Source organism: Mesoplodon bidens, assembly GCF_964165515.1.
Source record: "Mesoplodon bidens genome assembly, chromosome: 10".
Lineage (NCBI taxonomy): Eukaryota > Metazoa > Chordata > Mammalia > Artiodactyla > Ziphiidae > Mesoplodon > Mesoplodon bidens.
Window position 1 is genome coordinate 21,685,430 of NC_138172.1, and position 19,482 is coordinate 21,704,911.

The following is a 19,482-nucleotide window of genomic DNA, read 5'->3' on the forward strand; positions in this document are numbered from 1 at the left end:
CCCATTTCCGCCACCCACTAGCCCTTGGTAACCACCATTCTGTTCTCTGCTTCTACAAATTCAACTTTTTTATATTCCACATATAAATGAGATCATGCCATATTTGTGTCTGGTTTCTTTCATCTTCTAGGTTCATCCATGTTTTCACAAATGGCAAGATTTTTTTTTAAAGCTAAATAATATTTTATTTATATCTATATCTATATTTATATCTTACCTATCTATCTATCTATCTATATCTATCTGTCTATCTATCTATCTATCTATCTATCTATCTGTATCACATTTTCTTTATCCATTTATCCATTGACGGAAACTTAGATTGTTTCCATACCTGGGCTATTGTAAATAAGGCTACAGTGAACAGGGGTGCAGATATCTCTTTGAGATACTGATTTCATTACTTTTGGATATATATATTCAGAAGTGGGATCAGTGGATCATATGATAGTTCTATTTTTAATTTTTTGAGGAGTCTTCATACTGTTATCCATAGTGGCTGCACCAATTTACATTGCCACCACTAGTACACAAGGGTTCTCTTCACATCATCTCCAGTATTTATCTTTTGTCTTTTTGATAATGGCTGTCCCAACAGGTGTGAGGTGACATCTCATTTTAGTGTTGATTTGCATTTCCCTGATGGTTAGTGATGTTGAGCACCTTCTTGTATACCTGTTGCCCATTTGTATGCCTTTTTTGAGAAATGCCTATTCATGTCTTTAGCCCATTTTCAAAATTGGCTTAATTGTTTTTTTGCTATCAAGTTCTGTGATTTCTTACATATTTTGGTTATGAATCCCTTATTAGTGTACAGTTTGCACATATGTTCTTCCATTCTTCATACTGTCTCTTCACTTTGTTTCCTTTGCTGTGCAGTAGTTTTTTAGTTTGATGCAATCTCATATGTCTGTTTTTGCTTTTGTAGCCTATGCTTTTGGAATCATATCCAAAAAATAATTCCCAAGCCTTATGTCAGAAAGCTTTTCCCTTATGTTTTCTTCTAATAGTTTTACCGTTTCAGATCTTACATTTAAGTCTTTAATCTATTTTGAGTTGATTTTTGTGTATGATGTGTGATGGGGTACCATTTCATTTTTCTGAATATGCATATCCCAATGCCATTTATTGATGAGACTGTCCTTTCCTCATTGTGTGTTCTTGGCATCCTTGTTGAAGATAACTTGTCTGTAAATACGTGGATTATTTCTGGGCTCTCCATTTTGTTCCATTGGCTTATATGTTTGTGTTTATGCCAGTACCATACTGTTGATTACTATAGCTTAGTAATATGTTTTGAAATAAGGAAATGTGATACCTCCAGCTTTGTTCTTGCTCAGGTTTACTTCAGCTATTTGAGGTCTTTTGCAGTTCCATTTGACTTTTAGGGTTGTTGTTTCTATTTTTGTGAAAAGTGCTGTTGGAATTTTGATACGAATTGCATTGAATCTGTAGTCTACTCCTCAGTTCTTCAGTCTGCATCTCTCAAGGACAAGTACATTTTTTTCTTGACGAGCACAACATCATAATCACACTGAAGAAAATCAGCATTAATTCAGAAGTGTATTCCAGCATGTATTGCAGCATTTATCTCAATTGTCTCTAAAAATAACTCTCATACCTGGTTATTTGTTCTGCCCCAAAATCCAATCAAAGTTTGTTCATTGCATCTGGCCTTGATGTTCTTTTAGTCCTCTAGCAATCTAGGATATCTTTTTCATGATATCAAAGATTTTGTAGAGTCCAGTTGTCCCATTGAATGCCCCATGTTCAGGAATTTGTCACTTTCTTCATGATTAGATTCAGATCAGATTTCTAGTAAGAAATATAATAGGTGATATTGTGCACCTACCACTCCACCACATCAGTGGACTCATAATGTCAGGCTGTAGCACAATTAGTGATGTCAAAACTGAATGTTTGGTTAAGATGGTGACCAGGTTTCTCTATTGTAAGAGCACATTTTTTTCCCTTTGTAATTTATAATATGTGGGAGTGATTCTTTAAGACTGTAAATATCCTGTTCCCACACCATCCTTCTACCTAGTAATTTTAGCATTTATGGCTTATGCTGTCCAAATCAGTTTAACATTGACTGTTACAGCATTGTGATTTTTCAAATATTCTGTCATTTTATGTCACTGGTTAGTTAAAACATTCTATTCACATTCTTAGAGAATCATCATTATTTGAATTTATACTTTTTTGCCATTGCCAGGAGAAAAACTTTCAAAACAGCAGCTGCATAATTCTAACATCATTAAGAAATTAAGAGCTAAAGACAGAGAAAATGAAAATATTATTGCAAAGCTGAACAAAAAAGTTAAAGAGCTAGAAGAAGAGTTACAGCATTTAAAACAGGTGAATATTAACCATTCTCTGCACATATATATTGTTATTACTTCCAGTATGAACATATGGCCATGGTTTATAAAACATTTGGGATGATTTATTGAGGTATATCATTTGGAAAGAATTTTTCAAGCAATTTAATAGTGAATGTTGGGACTTCCCTGGCAATCCAGGGAAGCTGCCGCGCTTCCACTGCAGGGGGCGCCGGTTTGGTCCCCGGTCAGGGAACTAAGATATCACATACCCTGTGGCGTGGCCAAAAAAAAAAAAAGAAGTGAATGTTAAGGTTCTTTTTCGTTATTATAATACTTGAGATTCGTGGAATACAGTTATTTCCTGTGGTGTTTTTTATTGAAAAATACGTTTGTTTTTATAATATAGGTCCTTGATGGCAAAGAAGAGGTTGAGAAACAACATAGAGAAAATATTAAGAAACTAAATTCTGTGGTAGAACGCCAAGAGAAGGATCTTGGCCGACTTCAAGTAGACATGAATGAACTTGAAGAAAAGAACCGAAGTATTCAAGCTGCTCTTGATAGTGCATACAAGTAAGAAAATGAACAAATGTGCAACTCACTTAAAATCAGTTATCAGAGCAGGATGTTGAAGAAACACTTTTTTCATTATCTGATCACTAGTAACATTTATAAACTTACCTATATATGAACTTGTGACCAGTTAAAGCAAATTCGACAGAGAGTCCTCACTGTAGTCACTGTTTATTGTGTGAACTCTTCCCCATTCTGTAGATCTCATGGAAATCTACCTAGAAACTTCATTAATTTGGTCATGTAATTAACTATATTATTTTAACTTAAAAATCATCTATTTAATTTTTTAAGAGAACTTACTGATCTCCACAAAGCCAATGCTGCAAAGGATAGTGAGGCCCAGGAAGCTGCTCTAAGTCGTGAAATGAGAGCTAAAGAAGAACTTTCTGCAGCACTGGAGAAGGCCCAAGAAGAAGCCCGTCAGCAGCAAGAAACATTAGTGATTCAAGTAAGCATTAGATGAAAAATTAGTCTTTAAAATCTTTGTTTGTGCTTCTGCAAAATAAAGAATCTGTTAATTTGAATCAAACCTTATGTAGTGGCACATGTGTTACATTTTCTTTATAATCCTGTTGGGCTTATTTTCTAAGAGTACTGGATTGTGCCAAGCTTAATCAATTGTGTGTTTTTTAAACTGTTGTTAAAGTGATGCTTACATTATACCAGTATTGCTTATTTTGGGGGGGGAATTTCAGATTTATTTGAGAACACTGTGAAATCTAGGGATGTTCTTACCAGGGAAATGCACGAATGCAGCTAAATACTAAACATTGGATATAATTTCAGGAGAATCTGTTTAACTCCTGAGCTCATTCATAGCATCTGTGGGAGTCCATGGACCTCAAATGAAGGAAGAAAACCAACATTTGTCAGGCTTTATCTTATAAAATCATCATTTGATAGATATTTGGGTTATTTACACTTTTAAATTTTATTTATTTTTATTGAGGTGTAGTTGATTGATGTACAATATTATGTAAATTTCAGGTGTACAACATAGTAATTCACAATTTTTAAAGGTTATACTCCATTTTTAGTTATTATCAAATATTGGCTATATTCCCTGTGTTGTACAATATATCCTTGTAGCTTATTTATTTTATACATAGTAGTTTGTACCTCTTAGTCCCCTACTTCTAATTTTCTCCTCCACACTTCTCTCTTCCCTCTGATAACCACTAGTTTGTTCTCTAAATCTGAGTCTGTTTCTTTTTTGTTATATTTACTAGTTTTATTTTTTAGATTCCTCATATAAATGATATTATACAGTGTTTGTTGTTCTCTGACTTATGTTACTAATCATCCATGTTGTTGCACATGGCAAAATTTGAGTCTTTTTTTATGGCTGAGTAATATTCCACTATATATATACCATATACTATGTATGTATATACACACACACCATATATATATATATATATATATATACACACATATATGTATATGTATGTATATATCTCCATTCATCTGTTGATGGACACTTAGGTTGCTTCCATATCTTGGCTATTGTAAATAATGCTGCTATGAACATTGGGGTGCCTGTATCTTTTCAAATTAGTGTTTTCATTTCCTTTGGATATATACCCAGAAGTCTTTACACTTTTTGGTTATTATGAATAATGCTGGTATAAACATTAATTTACAAATTTTTATGTGAACACATATTTTAAATTCGCTTAGATATATACCCTTGGGTCGTATGGTAATCCTTTGTTTAACTTTTTCAGGAACTATCAAACTTTTCCACAGCTGCTGAACCATTTTATGTTTCCACCAACCATGTATGAGGGTTTCAGTTTCTCTACATTCTTGCCAGTATTTGTCATTGCCTTTTTTTTTTTTCATTTTAGCCCTTTTAGGGGTGTAAAATGGTATCTGAGTGTGGTACTGATTTACATTCCCTTATTGATTAATGATGTTGAGCATCTTTTTATGTGCTTATTGACCATTTATGTATCTCCTTTGGAGAAATTTATTCAAATGTTTAAATCCTTTGCCCATTTTTTATATTATCTTTTTATTGTTCTTTTGTAAGAGTTCTTTATATATTCTGCATATTAGACCCTTATCAAATGTAGGATTTGCAAATATTTTCTCCCATTCTATAGGTTGTCTTTCACTTTCTTCATAGTGTCCTTTGATACACAAAAGTTCAATAAATTTTGATGAAGTCCAGCTTACCTGTTTTTATTTCTGTTGCTTGTGCTTTGGGCATCACATTTAAGAAACTGTTGCCTAATTCAACATCATGCAGGTTTTCACCTGTTTCTTTCTACAGTTCTTATAGTCTTTGTTCTCACATTTAGATCTTTTACATGTGAATATCAAATTGTTCCAGCACTACTAGTTGAAAAGACTATTCTTCCCTCATTGACCTCAGTGCACTTTTGATTTAATTTCACAGGGATATGTAAAACATTTACATGATTCCTAAGTGTGAAAGCTGTATAACAAAATATATTAAGATAACATTTACTTCCAACTTAGCCCCTCCCTATTCCCTTTCTTTGCCTGTAAATAACCATTTTATTAGTGTTTCTATTTGTAAATGCAAGAAAACATACATATCTACATTTACTTATATACCCCCCCCACATATATATACACACCTACACTTAGACACACATTTGTTTGTATCTCTCTCATCCTTCCTACATAAAATATAGTTTACTATTTATACTGTTTTACAGCTTGCTTTACTTACCTAATAAAACATCCTGGTGATCATTCCATGGTAGAGCATAGAGCTTTTTAAAAAATTCCTTTTGGGCTTCCCTGGTGGCGCAGTGGTTGAGAGTCCGCCTGCCGATGCAGGGGACACAGGTTCGTGCCCCGGTCTGGGAAGATCCCACATACCGCGGAGCGGTTGGGCCCGTGAGCCATGGCTGTTGAGCCTGTGCGTCCGGAGCCTGTGCTCCGCAACGGGAGAGGCCACAACAGTGAGAGGCCCACATACCGCAAAAAAAAAAAAAAAAAAAAAAAAAAAATTCCTTTTTATAGTTTTATAGTATATCATGGTGTGAATATACCATTCAGTCAGTTCCTATTAATGGATATTTGGGTTGTTTCTGATACTTTGCTGTTGTAAATTACACCATGGTCCATACACCCCTTGTGCTTCTGCCACTCCCTCACTGGGATAGATAAAATATTAATATTTTAAATTAAAATTACTCAAACGTAATAAAAAATTGTGGGAATGGGAGATAGAGAGTATATGGGGTTACCATTCAAAAAATCATCACCTTTTACAAGTCCTACTAGTTTTGTGTATTAACTTCTTGTCCTTATCTCCATGTACATATTTTTTATAATATATATATATTATTTTGTAGTTTTTTATTTAAGATTAAGTTGTACATTTCTACATGTTTTTTATGTTCATTTTAATTTTTATTGGGTATATTCATGTTGTATCCACATTTATAAAAATAAATGACTGCTAATAGATATTAACAATATTTCTTGTTTTGTTTGTTTTTGTTAGTCTAGCTAACAGTGTAGAGAACATCTTTGTATGTTTACAGATCTGCTTCCATAGAGTAAATTCTCAGGACTAGGACGATCAGATGAAAGAATGTAAGAAGTTTGATGATTATGTTGCCATAACGCTTTCCAAAAAGGCTGTAGCAGTTTACAACCTGTGCAGCTGTGTATGAATATAGCAACTAGTTTTTATAGCTCATATAGCTCCTATCACATTTTGCCTTACACTACAAACGTTTATGGATGCATTGTCTTTCCTCCTATACTGTATGGCAGTGGCTGGGCCTTGTACATATTTATATGCTTTGTGTGTGTGTGTGTGCCTTATTGAGCTTTCCTAAGTACATATTGAATACATATGGCTCGGGGATTGCCTGAAGAATGGGACGTGTGGTAATCATACGTAAAAGCTCATTGGATAGTAAAGAGTATTATACATGAACAGTAAGTCAACACAATGAAAAATATGTAGTTAGCAGGAAATTATAGATAATATTGTGATATTGGTTGTGATAGTGTTGTTGGTTCTCCTAATACAGGTGGGGGACCTTAGGCTGGCACTGCAACGTGCAGAACAAGCAGCTGCCAGAAAAGAGGATTATTTACGTCATGAGATCAGTGAACTCCAGCAGGTACTGTCAGAGTTTCCCTAAACACAAATCTGAGATGCGTTTTTCAAGAAATAAAAAATGACTCAGTGAGGTAATGTTCGTAGAGTTGAGAAGATTACTCCCATACTTATCATTTGCTGTATTTTTGTGGCTTATGTGAATAAAACCAGAGTGGGCACCTTAAAAATGTATAAGGAAAGCCCTAATTTTGTTTTCTAGAAAATAATTTTATCATGATAGATATGTAGTATATTCAGTATTGTTTTTTCATTTGTGATGGCCAATTTATTAATTATTATCAGTCTCTGATTACTGTGGGGCAGATAAGCAATGCCTAGTTTTTATGCTACTGCTCTGTTAATTTCAGTCAATGAACATGTACAGGAAAAGGGGGAGAAAATGCCTCTCAGATTGATTTTTCTGTTTTTATAAATACTTAGAAATATTTGGATGAGGAGGCAACTACTGGGAGGTTTGGATGATACTCTTTATTATCTTAAGGTATTCAAAAGCTGTCTTTATCTTAGAAATGCTCTGTAAAGAAGCATTTATTTAGTTACTCTGTTGCACAACTTAACTGTAACTTAAGGCTTGAATAGTTAGAAAATAATTTAATAAAAAATCATTTTATCTTGGAGAAATAGTTTTTCCCAGAAATCTCTCATAAAGTTTCTTTGCTAGCATTTTTAGTGTTTTTTTTGCTGTCAGCAGTAATGACTTAAGAATGTCATGATTCAGAGACTCCAGGAAGCAGAGAATCGAAACCAAGAACTGAGTCAAAGTGTTTCATCAACAACAAGACCATTGCTTCGACAGATAGAAAATTTGCAAGCAACTCTAGCGTCCCAGACGTCATCATGGGAGAAGTTAGAGAAGAATCTTTCTGATAGACTTGGTAACTGCTTTAGTTCTTAAGCTCAATGTAGAAGCCCTTCCATCTTGTTTTAGAATTAGGGTAATGGTATGAAATTGAAATTCACTTGATCTCATGGTTTCATTTTGTGTCTAACTTGTAGATAGATTTTTACCTCTTCTCCTCTTTTACATTTATTTTCTAATACCTTAATTGACTCTTTCAAAACATTTCTTACACGATGTGTCTGGTAGTGTCTAAAATACTTCCATGTCATTCCATCATTTTTACAAACTATTGTGCTCAACTGTTTTCTTGTCCATTGCTAAGTCTGACCTCATTCTAGCTTGTCTGCAGTAGTGTAGGAAGTAGAGATCAGACATGATTCTAGTCAGTGGTAGAATTCCAAGAGCAGAGATAGATCTAAGTTAGATTAAGGTCAAATTCTAGTAGACAGATGCTGTGGAGTCTTAAGATCCCATATTTTGCTTCTTTACAGAAATGCTCTAGGTTGCCCTTCTGTGATGTTAATAAAAAGAAAATTATTCTTCTAAGATACTTACTCAAGCACAGAAGATGTACATATTAGATATCCCAGAAGCTAGCAAATGGTGAAAAATTCCTGTGTCCATTCTATGCCTAAAATTAACTGTAATTTGAGAGACATCATGGTGTAGTGATAAAAGCAGACGTGAATGGGTGTCAGGAGACTTGGACTCAGGGTTTTTATGTTTTGTTTTGAATCACCCAGTCAGACAGTCTGGAGCAAGACACTTACCTTCTCTGGACTACACCCTGAAAATCATGAGGGGTGAACTAGATTAGTCACTTTCAAACAGTATTCAGTAGATCCCTTGTATGTCTTAGGGCTGGCTGTCATGGTGAGAGGGAAGCTTGATAAGTAAGCTGCTGGGCTCCCTCCAGGCTGCTTTAATGAAAGTAGTGCCTCCTTTATCTTTTTCTTTTTTTTTTTTTTTTTTTTTTTGCCCCTTGTAGCTCCATGTAAGATTTTGTCTGGAAATAGATTTATCTGCTCAAAAAGAAAAATCACTGAACAGATGAACCTTCATATATTGTTTAATTTCTAGGTATGAATTTTAGGTCTATTATTTATCTTGGACCACTTTTTGAGACCCATTTGTTATGAAATATGAGATATCTGAAAATGACACCTTCTGAAACAAATACTTATTTAGCAATAAAATGAAAGCAAGAAGCCATTATTTTTGTGGCTTTTAAACTGGAGCCTACACAGCCTCAGGGATATGTGGTATTGTACTGGAATGTAGGCAAAGCCACAGGACAAACATACTGTATAATGCTATAAATAAGAGCATAGATACAGTATAGAACAGAATTTATAATGTAAAATAGAGATATTATTAGGTCTACTTTGGTGGGAAAAAATATGAAAATTCTTGCCTTTGTTAAATCTCAGAATTTTATCCACTAGTCCTTTTTTTTTAATTGTAATTGTCAGTTGAGCTAACTGTAGATTCATATGCAGTTATAAGAAATGATATAGAATGGTCCCTTGCATGCTTTCCCCAATATCCATATGTTAACACTTTGCAAAATTATAGTAGAATATCACAATCAAGGTATTGACTTTGAAACAACCTTCTGATTTTATTCTGATTTCCCCAGTTTTACTGATACTCATTTGTCTGTCTGTATGTATGTGTGTCTATGTGTGTATTAAGTTTTATACAAGTTTACCACTTGTGTAGGTTCATGTATCCATCACTACAGTCAAGATATTGAATAGTTCTAACACCACCAAGATCCCTCATTTTGCCCTTTAAAATCATACTTAGCACCCTCATGGCCCTCCCTCCCTGTCTCAAATCCCTGGCAACCACTAATCCTCCACTTCTAAAATTTTGGAATTTCAAAATGTTATGTAAATGTGGAACTTCCCTGGCAGTCCAGTGGTTAAGACTCCGTGTTTCCATTGCAGGGGGCACGGGTTCGATCCCTGGTTGGGGAACTAAGATCCCACATGCCGCATGGCACTGCCAAAAAAAAAATTTTTTTTTATGTAAATAGAATTGTATAACATGTGACATTTTGGGGATTGGCTTTTTTTGCTCAGTGTAATTTCTTGGAGATTCATACAAGTTCTTGTGTTTATCAATGATTTAGTCTTTATTGCTGAGTGTTTTCCTTCTTTTACAAAAATATTTATTTATTTATTTTGGCTGCACCGGGTCTTAGTTGAGGCATGAGGGCTTCTTAGTTGCAGCACGTGGACTTAGTTGTGGCGTGCAGACGCTTAGTTGCGGCATGCATGCGGGATCTAGTTCCCTGACCAGGGATCGAAACTGTGCCCCCTGCATTGGGAGCATGGAGTCTTACCCACTGGACCACCAGAGAAGTCCCTGCTGAGTGTTTTTCCACGTATGTAGCACATCTTGTTTAAACATGTACCTGACGAGGGATGTCTGGGCTGGATCTAGACTTTGTATGGATAAAGCTGCTGTGAACATTCATGTACAGGTTTTAGTGTGAACTTAAGTTTTCATTTCTTTGGATAAATGCCCAAGTGTGCATTTGCTGGGTTGTATGGGTAGTTGCATGTTTAGTTTTTTAAGAAAATGCCAAATTGTTTTCCAAAGTGTCTGTATCTATGAGAATAATCCAGTTTTTCTACATCCTTGCCAGCATTTTCTTTCAGTGTTGTCCCTATTTTTTCTTTTAGTCATTCAGACAGGTGTGTAGTGATGCCTTACTATGATTTTAATTTGCATTTTCCTCATGAAAGATGGTGAATGTCAGTTTATGTGCTTATTTTCCATTTGTACATCCTCTTCGGTGAAATGTTTATGTCTTTTGCCCATTTTCTAATTGGATTGTTTGTATTTTCACTGGTGAGTTTTGAGACTTCATTATGTATTCTAGATGCTAGTCTTAGATAACATGGTTTGCATTTATTTCCTCCAAGTCTGTAGCTTGTATTTTCATCTTTTTCACATAGAACAAAAGTTTAAAATTTTGAAGAAGTCCGGTTTATCAGTTTTTCTCATTATGGCTCATGCTCTTTGTGTCAAACCTAAGTACTCTTTGCCTATCCCTAGATCCTGAAGACTTCTTCTGTTTTTTTCCGAAAAGTTTTATAGTTTTTTTTTTCAGTTGAAGTATAGTTGACTTAAAATATTATATTAGTTTCAGGTGTACAACAGTAATTTGACATTTTTATAGATTATACTTCATATAAAGTTATGATAAAATATTGACTATATTCCCTGTGCTGTACATTACATCCTTGTAACTTTTCTATTTTATACCTGGTAGTTTGTACCTGTTAATCCGCTTCACCTGTTTTACCCATCTCCTCATTATATTTTGTTTTACAGTTAAGTGTATGATCCATTTGAGTTAATTTTCATATGCTCTGTGAAGGTTAGTTTGAAGTTCTTTTTTTTTTTTTTTCCTTTGACTATCCAATTGACCCAGCACTGTTTGTTGATTCACTACTCTGTTGATACATGACTCTACTTTCAAATTAAAATATTTTGGTGAAAAAAGTGATAAAACACATATAAATTAAGATTTTTTTTGTCTCTGTAGTCAGGCCTGCCTTAGTCAATGAGTACTTACAGTTTTAAGTGTGGCTATTTGCATCATTAAAAGTTTGAAGTCAGAATCTACTTGTCATCTTGGCCTCTTGAATGTATGTATATGTGATTTTTCTTTTTTACCCTACAATCAGGTGAATCCCAGACCTTGTTGGCAGCAGCAGTTGAGAGAGAACGTGTGGCCACAGAAGAACTTCTTGCCAACAAAATTCAAATGTCTTCCATGGAGTCACAGAATTCTCTCTTAAGACAAGAAAATAGTAGATTTCAGGCCCAGCTAGAATCAGAGAAAAATAGGCTAAGAAAACTAGAGGATGAAAATAATAGGTGAGCATGTTTCTTGAGTGTTATTCTTGATAGTTTCATGACATTTTAAAGCACTTAAAAAATGTGTTATTGGTTTTTAGCTTCATTGCACTGAGAACTGAAAATACATATTTTTAGTGTTTAAAGTCAGAGTCATTAGTAATAGGATATTATACCAAGATAGAACCGGGGTTCAATGAACCTTGCATAGGCTCTCGAAATTGGGTGGCATGTTCTGAGTGTATTTGCATTTTCCAGAGAAAGGATTCATTGCTTTAATCAGATTTTTTAAAGGAGTCTTTTACCACAAAATAGTTTGAAGACCACTCACTGGAGTTATTTTTATATTACAGGGGTTTAAGTATTGTTCCAATCTTTCTAAATAAAGGTCTGGGCTCTTTGGAAACCACAAGGTATAAAATCCATCTATGTGAAGTTATATTAAGGCTGTGATTAGGGGTTTTATCCTCTGAGTTCTTCCTTGGAATTTTACTTTAAAAAAAAAGTAGTCAAGTAAAAATGATTCATGAAGTAAAATATATGAACTTTTGCAGACATTTTCATAGACCTCCCTAATAAGCCTTTGTAGAATCTGAACATATTGTAGAATGGTGGTATTCAAAATTCTCTTTAGAAAAAAAGTCTCTTTTTAAATGAAATCTTAATCCAGAGAACCAATAAATAAGCTACGTGAAGTAGTAGTTCAGTTTTTGAATAAAACCCAAGTCATCTGGAAAATTCAGTTGGAAAATAAAGCTGATAATAAAAATGACTACTAAGTATATAACTGGAGTTAATAAAGTAGAGAGTTTTTAATAGTCTGTACTATCATCTTTTTTGTTTTAATTCCCTTTGGCTTAATAGGTACCAGGTTGAATTAGAAAACCTAAAAGGTGAATATGTAAGAACACTTGAAGAGACAAGGAAAGAAAAGGTATTTCGATTAATGTTCGCTCACCTCTTAGGGCTTCCATTAGAGAATGGTTGGGGATGGTAGCGAACTAATGAGATGACAAGATAAAATGGGTGATGTTTCTGCTTTTGGAACTTGATCTTTAGTAGTGAAACAAATAGGAGTGTATACCTTATGTTCCTAAACTTTGAGATTGACTTATGATGATGACTTAGTATCACAGAAATTATCTAACTGTATCTCTCTCTCCATTAGACACTGTTGAATAGTCAGTTAGAAATGGAGAAAATGAAAGTTGAACAGGAAAGGAAGAAAGCAATTTTCACTCAAGAAGCAATAAAAGAAAAGGTATTAAATTTTGTTTTCTTTTTGATGTAACCAGTTATAGCTGTTGTGATTAATCATTAATTGTTTTGTAATTTTAGCTACACTTTATAAATACCATTTCTTATGTCTAAAATCAATTGAGTGATGAATTCTAGTAGTATAATCAGTGTTCTCAGAGTGGATCCAAAGTAATTTGAGTTTATGCAAAGATATCTGTGATTTCTAGGATTTGAATTACAGAACCTCTTGCCCCTTTTAAAATGAATTTTTGTGGTCTCTCACTGACACTGATGCACCTCATTTGGCCCATAGGCACCTTGGGAGTGAAACTGGTTTGTTCACTTTCTTTCTGGTTAGTGAAGTTAATTTTTCTGAAGTGAGTTTCCTATATTTAAAGGATTGGAGTATACTCAGTAGTAAGCATAATACATTAAAACTACCTATATGTGCATTGATTGAAATTACCTTTTGAATTTATTTGGTTTAAAAAAATACAGTAAAAATAAAATGGATAAGCCAGAAACTTTATGGTTTGTAAATCTCATTGGTAATCTTATTCTAAAGAGCAGGTTTAATTGGTGGTATGTTATATAATATGAAACAATTAGTTCATGTAATTGTTCCATTAAAAACATTCTCATTCCATTAAAAATAAACCAAATTATGTTGTTATAATATAAATGAGATGATTTGACCAAGTTTGTCTACACTTTTAAATTACTAAATATTGTGCCTTTGATAAGACTTAAGATATCTGTAACATTTTATGAGGAAATTAGAATGAATCTTTGTTGTCATTGATCGTAGAAAACTTTCTTGCTTTTTTATTTATCATTTTACTCTTTAACCTGAACTGAATTTTTTTTCTTTACACCTTAAGGAACGGAAGCCATTTTCTGTTTCTAGCACTCCCACAATGTCACGCTCAAGTTCGATAAGTGGAGTTGATATGGCAGGGCTACAAACATCTTTTATGTCTCAGGTGATGTTTTATTTCTTACACGTGTTTAGTTCTTAGACTGAATAATGATAAAGAGAATGTGCAGATAGCAGTTCGACTCTCACCGTGATCTTGCTATTCTATAGGCAATTTATCTGCATATTTGTAAGGGAGTGCTAATTGCACTGAGGAAATAGAGATGGTTTTCTGCCTTTGAGAAAGTCATAGACATTTTAAAGTAAGAATTGACCAAACCATTTTGTTTGACACTTATGAACAGTCTGTAGTAACTGAATAACTATATATGCTTTCTTTAACACAGGATGAGCTTCATGATCACTCATTTGGACCAATGTCTGTGTCAGCAAATGGAAGCAATCTTTATGATGCTGTAAGGATGGGAGCAGGATCAAGCATTATTGAAAATCTACAGTCTCAGCTAAAGCTAAGGGAAGGAGAAATTACTCATTTACAGGTATTAGAAAAATTAAATGTGCTGTAGAAGTAAATGAAATTTTGAGGCCCAATGAGTAGCACCCTTCATTTCCACCTGTATTCTGAACAAATTGAGAAATAAAATGAAATAGTGACACCTGAAGCCCCAAGTAAATCATATATATTAACAATAAAGGCTGGTTGGAGAAATTAGCCAAGGATGAAAGTTCAGTGGGCCTTCTGAGTGCCAGAATTTGGGAGACTGTCACAGGAAATGCTTGGCTGGAGTAGGCCACCCCATGTGCGACAGCCTGCCATGATAAGACTTAGAGGCATCTAGGAGCAGAGAGCTCCTTGCAGGCAGCTTTTTCCAAACACGAAAACAGGGAAGTTGCTGAGCTGAGCATAGCCATTCTATTCTTCCCAGATTCTCCGCTTAGGTAAGTTGCTCCAGCTCCCCGTATGAGGAGAGAGTAAAGGTGATGAGAGAGATTAGGACTATAACATCCTAGACATGAAAGGAAACATGGTGAGTGGAGCATCCTCCCATCTTGCTTTTCAGAAACTTAATGCGGTGACAAATGTTAAAACGTTTTACCTGTTTTCATTGTTACACTTGATACACTCGAAAGTGGAACTTTCCTCTTCTGTTTTTATTATATGATTTTAGTTGAAAATATTACTGTATTAAAGAAGATGTCCTTGAATTGGAAGAAAATAGATCAGAATAATCTTATTACCTGTTATGTTTGTGTAGCCCACTGTTATGCTTAAGGGCACAAATGAACTTCTTTGGTAGTTGATGATAGATTCTACCAATGTGACCTACATGGTTGGCGCTACATTAAAGTTTGTTTTTATTTCTCTGGGTTTTTGTAGTAATTTAGCATAACTGAAATATATGCTATTTCCTTAGAGAAAAATGTAGAGTTGCCTGTTTCAAACAGATGATTAAATTTTCTTCAGTTCTTTATCTCTCATAGTAAACCCTATAAATGGTATACTTTTGAGGAAAGTTGAAACCGTTTTTGTGCCTCTGTTTCCTTTTACCAGGAGCTAGCTTATAGTTATATGTTCACATATCTATTTCTTAAAAAATAGCACATTAAATATGGTTTTATTAGTGGGATTATTAAACATGATATATTTTGATTTAAATCACTTCCTGGTAATGTTTCTCAGCTAGAAATTGGCAATCTAGAGAAAACACGCTCCATAATGGCTGAAGAGCTAGTTAAATTAACAAATCAAAATGATGAACTTGAAGAGAAAGTGAAGGAGATACCCAAACTTCGAACTCAGCTAAGAGTAAGTATTCTTCACTCTTATTTTTAGTTTACATAAAATGCATATGTATATGTTAGTGTTTTCTTTGATAATTAAAGAGTATTAATATTTGAGTGAAGAACTTTAAAAATGAATCTTATCTTGTCACATCACACATTCAGAGTAATGTTCACAGTCATGTTTAGGAAAATAACTAGATTTCATTTGGCCAAGGCTCATTAATAATCCTGCACTTTTGCATGATCTGAGTAGTATTTTATTGATTGATGTTATATGTATCCTCACAATTAGCATATTTGGTATTGGAAGTTGCTCTTAAGCCATATATGAGAATAGATATTCTTTTGACTTTTCTTGGGTAAATGCCAGGTAATACTTAAACCACAGTGAACCATAGAGACTGAAATTTCATCAAACATGCTGAAATTACTGGGAGAAAAGACAGATTAAGCTATATATGGGGAGAATTGTAGATTTAGTGAAAAGATATGTTAAGATTAATAGCCATCTGGCTTATTTTGTTTTTTTTATTCTTTTATTCCAACAGACCGAGGTGTGAGTTGAATTTTTATGAGAGATGACTATATACTTTTATTTAGATTGCAAGGTCTTTACTGGTGGCTCGTTTATGATAATATAAATATAATATTAAAGATTTTCTGTACAGTTACTTAAAAATTGTAAACAAATATATTTTATAGGATTTGGATCAAAGATACAACACTATTCTGCAGATGTATGGAGAAAAAGCAGAAGAGGCAGAAGAACTTCGATTAGATCTTGAAGATGTAAAAAATATGTATAAGACTCAAATAGATGAACTTTTAAGACAAAGGCTCAGTTAACTTCTGAAAATTACATTCCCATCGAACTGAATGTAAACATTTAATATCTAAGTACAGATATCCAATAAATTCTTTTATAGAATTAGAAAGTGGAATTTACTGTAGCATTCAAAAATTGAAAAAAATTGTTTTATAGTATATAGTAATATTTCCAGTTAAATTATTTTGTGCAGTATTTGAACTTTATTTTTAAAACTATTCTTTAAAGATTTATTTTTTACAGTCTTTTTTTTTTTTTTTTTTTGCCTTGAATAGCACAGAGATTTATTACTTTATCCTCATGTCAATATGGTTAGGGAAGGAGAATGGTGTTATATATTGTAGATATATAACTAATTGTGTCTATAATTTATATGTTTTTGTATATATTGAGAACATTTAAAGAGTGATAGTAACATATTGACACTTTGAAATCTTTCACACTTAAGTCTTCAGTACGTCTAATTACTATTTATGAAAATGGACATTGTGTTCAAGTAAAAAAATTATTAAACCTGCAGTTATTAAATCTTGAACTTATATTTTTCTTTTGGAAAAAAATCACTCTCTGAAGTTTAAAGGGTAAATAATTTAAACTTTAAAAGTTTTGTGGTCTCAAATTTTATTTCACTCACAATTAAGTCTGTACAAATTTTGGTACCTATTTGGAGAAAGCTATAGCTATTCAAAGTTATCTAGGCATAATTGAATAGTGGAAAAATCTACTTACAGTCATTTTGTGATGGTATCATTAACATTTTAGTAGTTTTGAAGATGTATTGTTTTACTACCCTATAAAATGAATCAAAAGTAATTAAATTACTAATATAATTTTCTTTTTAAAAATTAATTGTTCACATTTTGTAAAGCCTAATTTTTGGCACATTAAAAGTATATGTTTGATATTCATAATATTCATAACAAAAGAGAAATTATAGGAGTTAAATTGGGCATTTTGCAATTTTCTGTGGTTTTATCATTTAATTTTTTTCTTGAACCTTTAAACTGAAAAATAGTGTGGAATAGCTGAAAAAAGTTAACTATGCCTTCCTCTCAGCTGTGTTTTAGACTTGTGAAATATTTTGATACATTTTATTACTGAAAGTCATTTAGCTGCCTTTACTTGAAAGTAGGAACACTCACTTAACTTCTAGTTACATTTTAAACACTAGAACTTTAGCTATAGGTAAGCCATGTTGAAGATTTTGGAATGCCTTTCAGGGCAATTCAAGTGACCTCATTTTTGTTCTTTTTGCATTCAAGACAGTATTTCTGTCAGTGAATCTCTGATTTGTAGCATTAATAAATATTCTTTCCGTGTGAGCCAAATTCATAAAAATAATTTTCTATATTTTAGTGGTAAAAAGCAGTTTAATAGCTTTCTGTCAGCTTTTTTTTTTTTCCAGGGGCTGACAGAGAATGACAAGACTGATAGCAATAAGAAATGTACAGAATTAGAAAATATAGGAAACTTAAGTTGCAAATTCTGTCAAGTGTTTGAAACTAGAAGTTTAGGAATTATGAAATTGTTCTTTTAATATATCCATTAGTGAGGAAAAAAACCCAAAAACCCTTCAGTTGTGGAGAAAAGATTGAAATAAAATTCCTTTACCTTTCAATTTCATAATATTATACATTCTCTTAATCCATATTAACATTAATAAAATCAACTCAACTTAAAATTTTAAAGTGTTCTCAGTTTATTTAATTTAAGATAAACAGCTATTTAATATTTAGGTCTTCGGCTGTATATTACCATATATTGTTCTTTATCCACAAATTAATAGCTGATGTTCATACAGATCTTATTTTATTATGCACTTAGATTTCTCAATATATTTGTAAGTTGAGAAGGTGTATTGAATTGCTTTCTTGAAAAACTCCACTAAGTGGCAGAATACCTATTGAATGTTGGTTGCTGTATTTTGCTGTTTGTCATTAAAACTTATCTGTCCATATTCTAGAAAATATTTATATTTTAATAAAGAAAATAGATCACAGTCAGATGTTTCCATTCTTGAAAGAAAATAGGTAATATAAATGATAACAATGTAAAGAATATAAACAGAACAGAGGGGTTGTGAACATTGTTGTTTCATATATAGACAACTAAGCACAGACTGTGGGCACCCTTCTAACTCTTGGGAAGTTGAATTGAGAGTACCATTTCTTTCTTTTTCTTTACCTCTTTTTTCAGAACTTCCAGCTGTACAGTGTTTAACATATGGGGATGTATCAAATATATCTATACTTTGATTTAAGATATTCTAAATATGGATAATTTCTAACCTAGGAAAACATGTAGTTTAAGTAAGTGAAAAGAAAAGTTCAGGAAAATTTTTTTCTTGTAATCCTTCATTTGGCATTTGATTTATTAATTAAAAGTTTTATTTAAATGCTTATTAAAAGTATGTGATTTATAATATATAGGAAATAGCCACAAGAAAAAATAGAAAATTACTATAAATATTTTATCTTGTTCTACCACTCTTTGTCTAGTATATATACATGTATGTTCTAATGTATCATAATTTTTCATTTTTATTTAAAAATCTAATGTCCCCAATTCTATTCAGTTTTAAACTATTAAAACTTTAACTTCATATTTTGTAAAGGGCTAAAAGTATGATTTAAACTACAGATGGATATAATATTTTAATCCTAAATGAAAGATAATGGAAATAATAAGCATGGATCTGATTTGAATAAAGATTTTAAGATAGTAATAATGTATTTCAGTTTTAACATAATTTAGAGTGGTCAGTACCAATGAGTGAAGATAGTTTTCTTTTATGAAGATAGATATAATTTTGGAATTCTTATTTTAAGAAAATAAGGATAAGCCCAAATTTTTGTGAGTTATATTACTAAGTGTTTTATTAGAATTAAATATAGTTTTTCTAATGAAGACGTGTTTTTGGAAAATATAATTCTAAGAACTAACTTCTTGTAACTAACTGGTATAATTACTGTAATGATGATTTGTGTCTTTTTAGAGTCTTAAACAGTATCGATATTT

General features: G+C 32.8%; 1 protein-coding gene across 1 annotated transcript in view; it reads left to right on the top strand.

The window, feature by feature from the left end:
- The window catches only part of TMF1 (TATA element modulatory factor 1), a 29,937-nt gene extending 11,474 nt beyond the window's left edge, over nt 1-18,463 (top strand). Inside the window, exons 6-17 of the mRNA XM_081246500.1 lie at nt 2,219-2,361; nt 2,734-2,900; nt 3,195-3,351; nt 6,929-7,021; nt 7,739-7,895; nt 11,566-11,758; nt 12,602-12,671; nt 12,906-12,998; nt 13,858-13,959; nt 14,240-14,392; nt 15,535-15,660; nt 16,341-18,463. Coding sequence (XP_081102626.1) covers nt 2,219-2,361; nt 2,734-2,900; nt 3,195-3,351; nt 6,929-7,021; nt 7,739-7,895; nt 11,566-11,758; nt 12,602-12,671; nt 12,906-12,998; nt 13,858-13,959; nt 14,240-14,392; nt 15,535-15,660; nt 16,341-16,484 — 1,598 coding nt within the window. The 3' untranslated portion in view covers nt 16,485-18,463. The remainder of the gene's footprint in view (nt 1-2,218; nt 2,362-2,733; nt 2,901-3,194; nt 3,352-6,928; nt 7,022-7,738; nt 7,896-11,565; nt 11,759-12,601; nt 12,672-12,905; nt 12,999-13,857; nt 13,960-14,239; nt 14,393-15,534; nt 15,661-16,340) is intronic.
- Nucleotides 18,464-19,482: the final 1,019 nt, after the last annotated feature.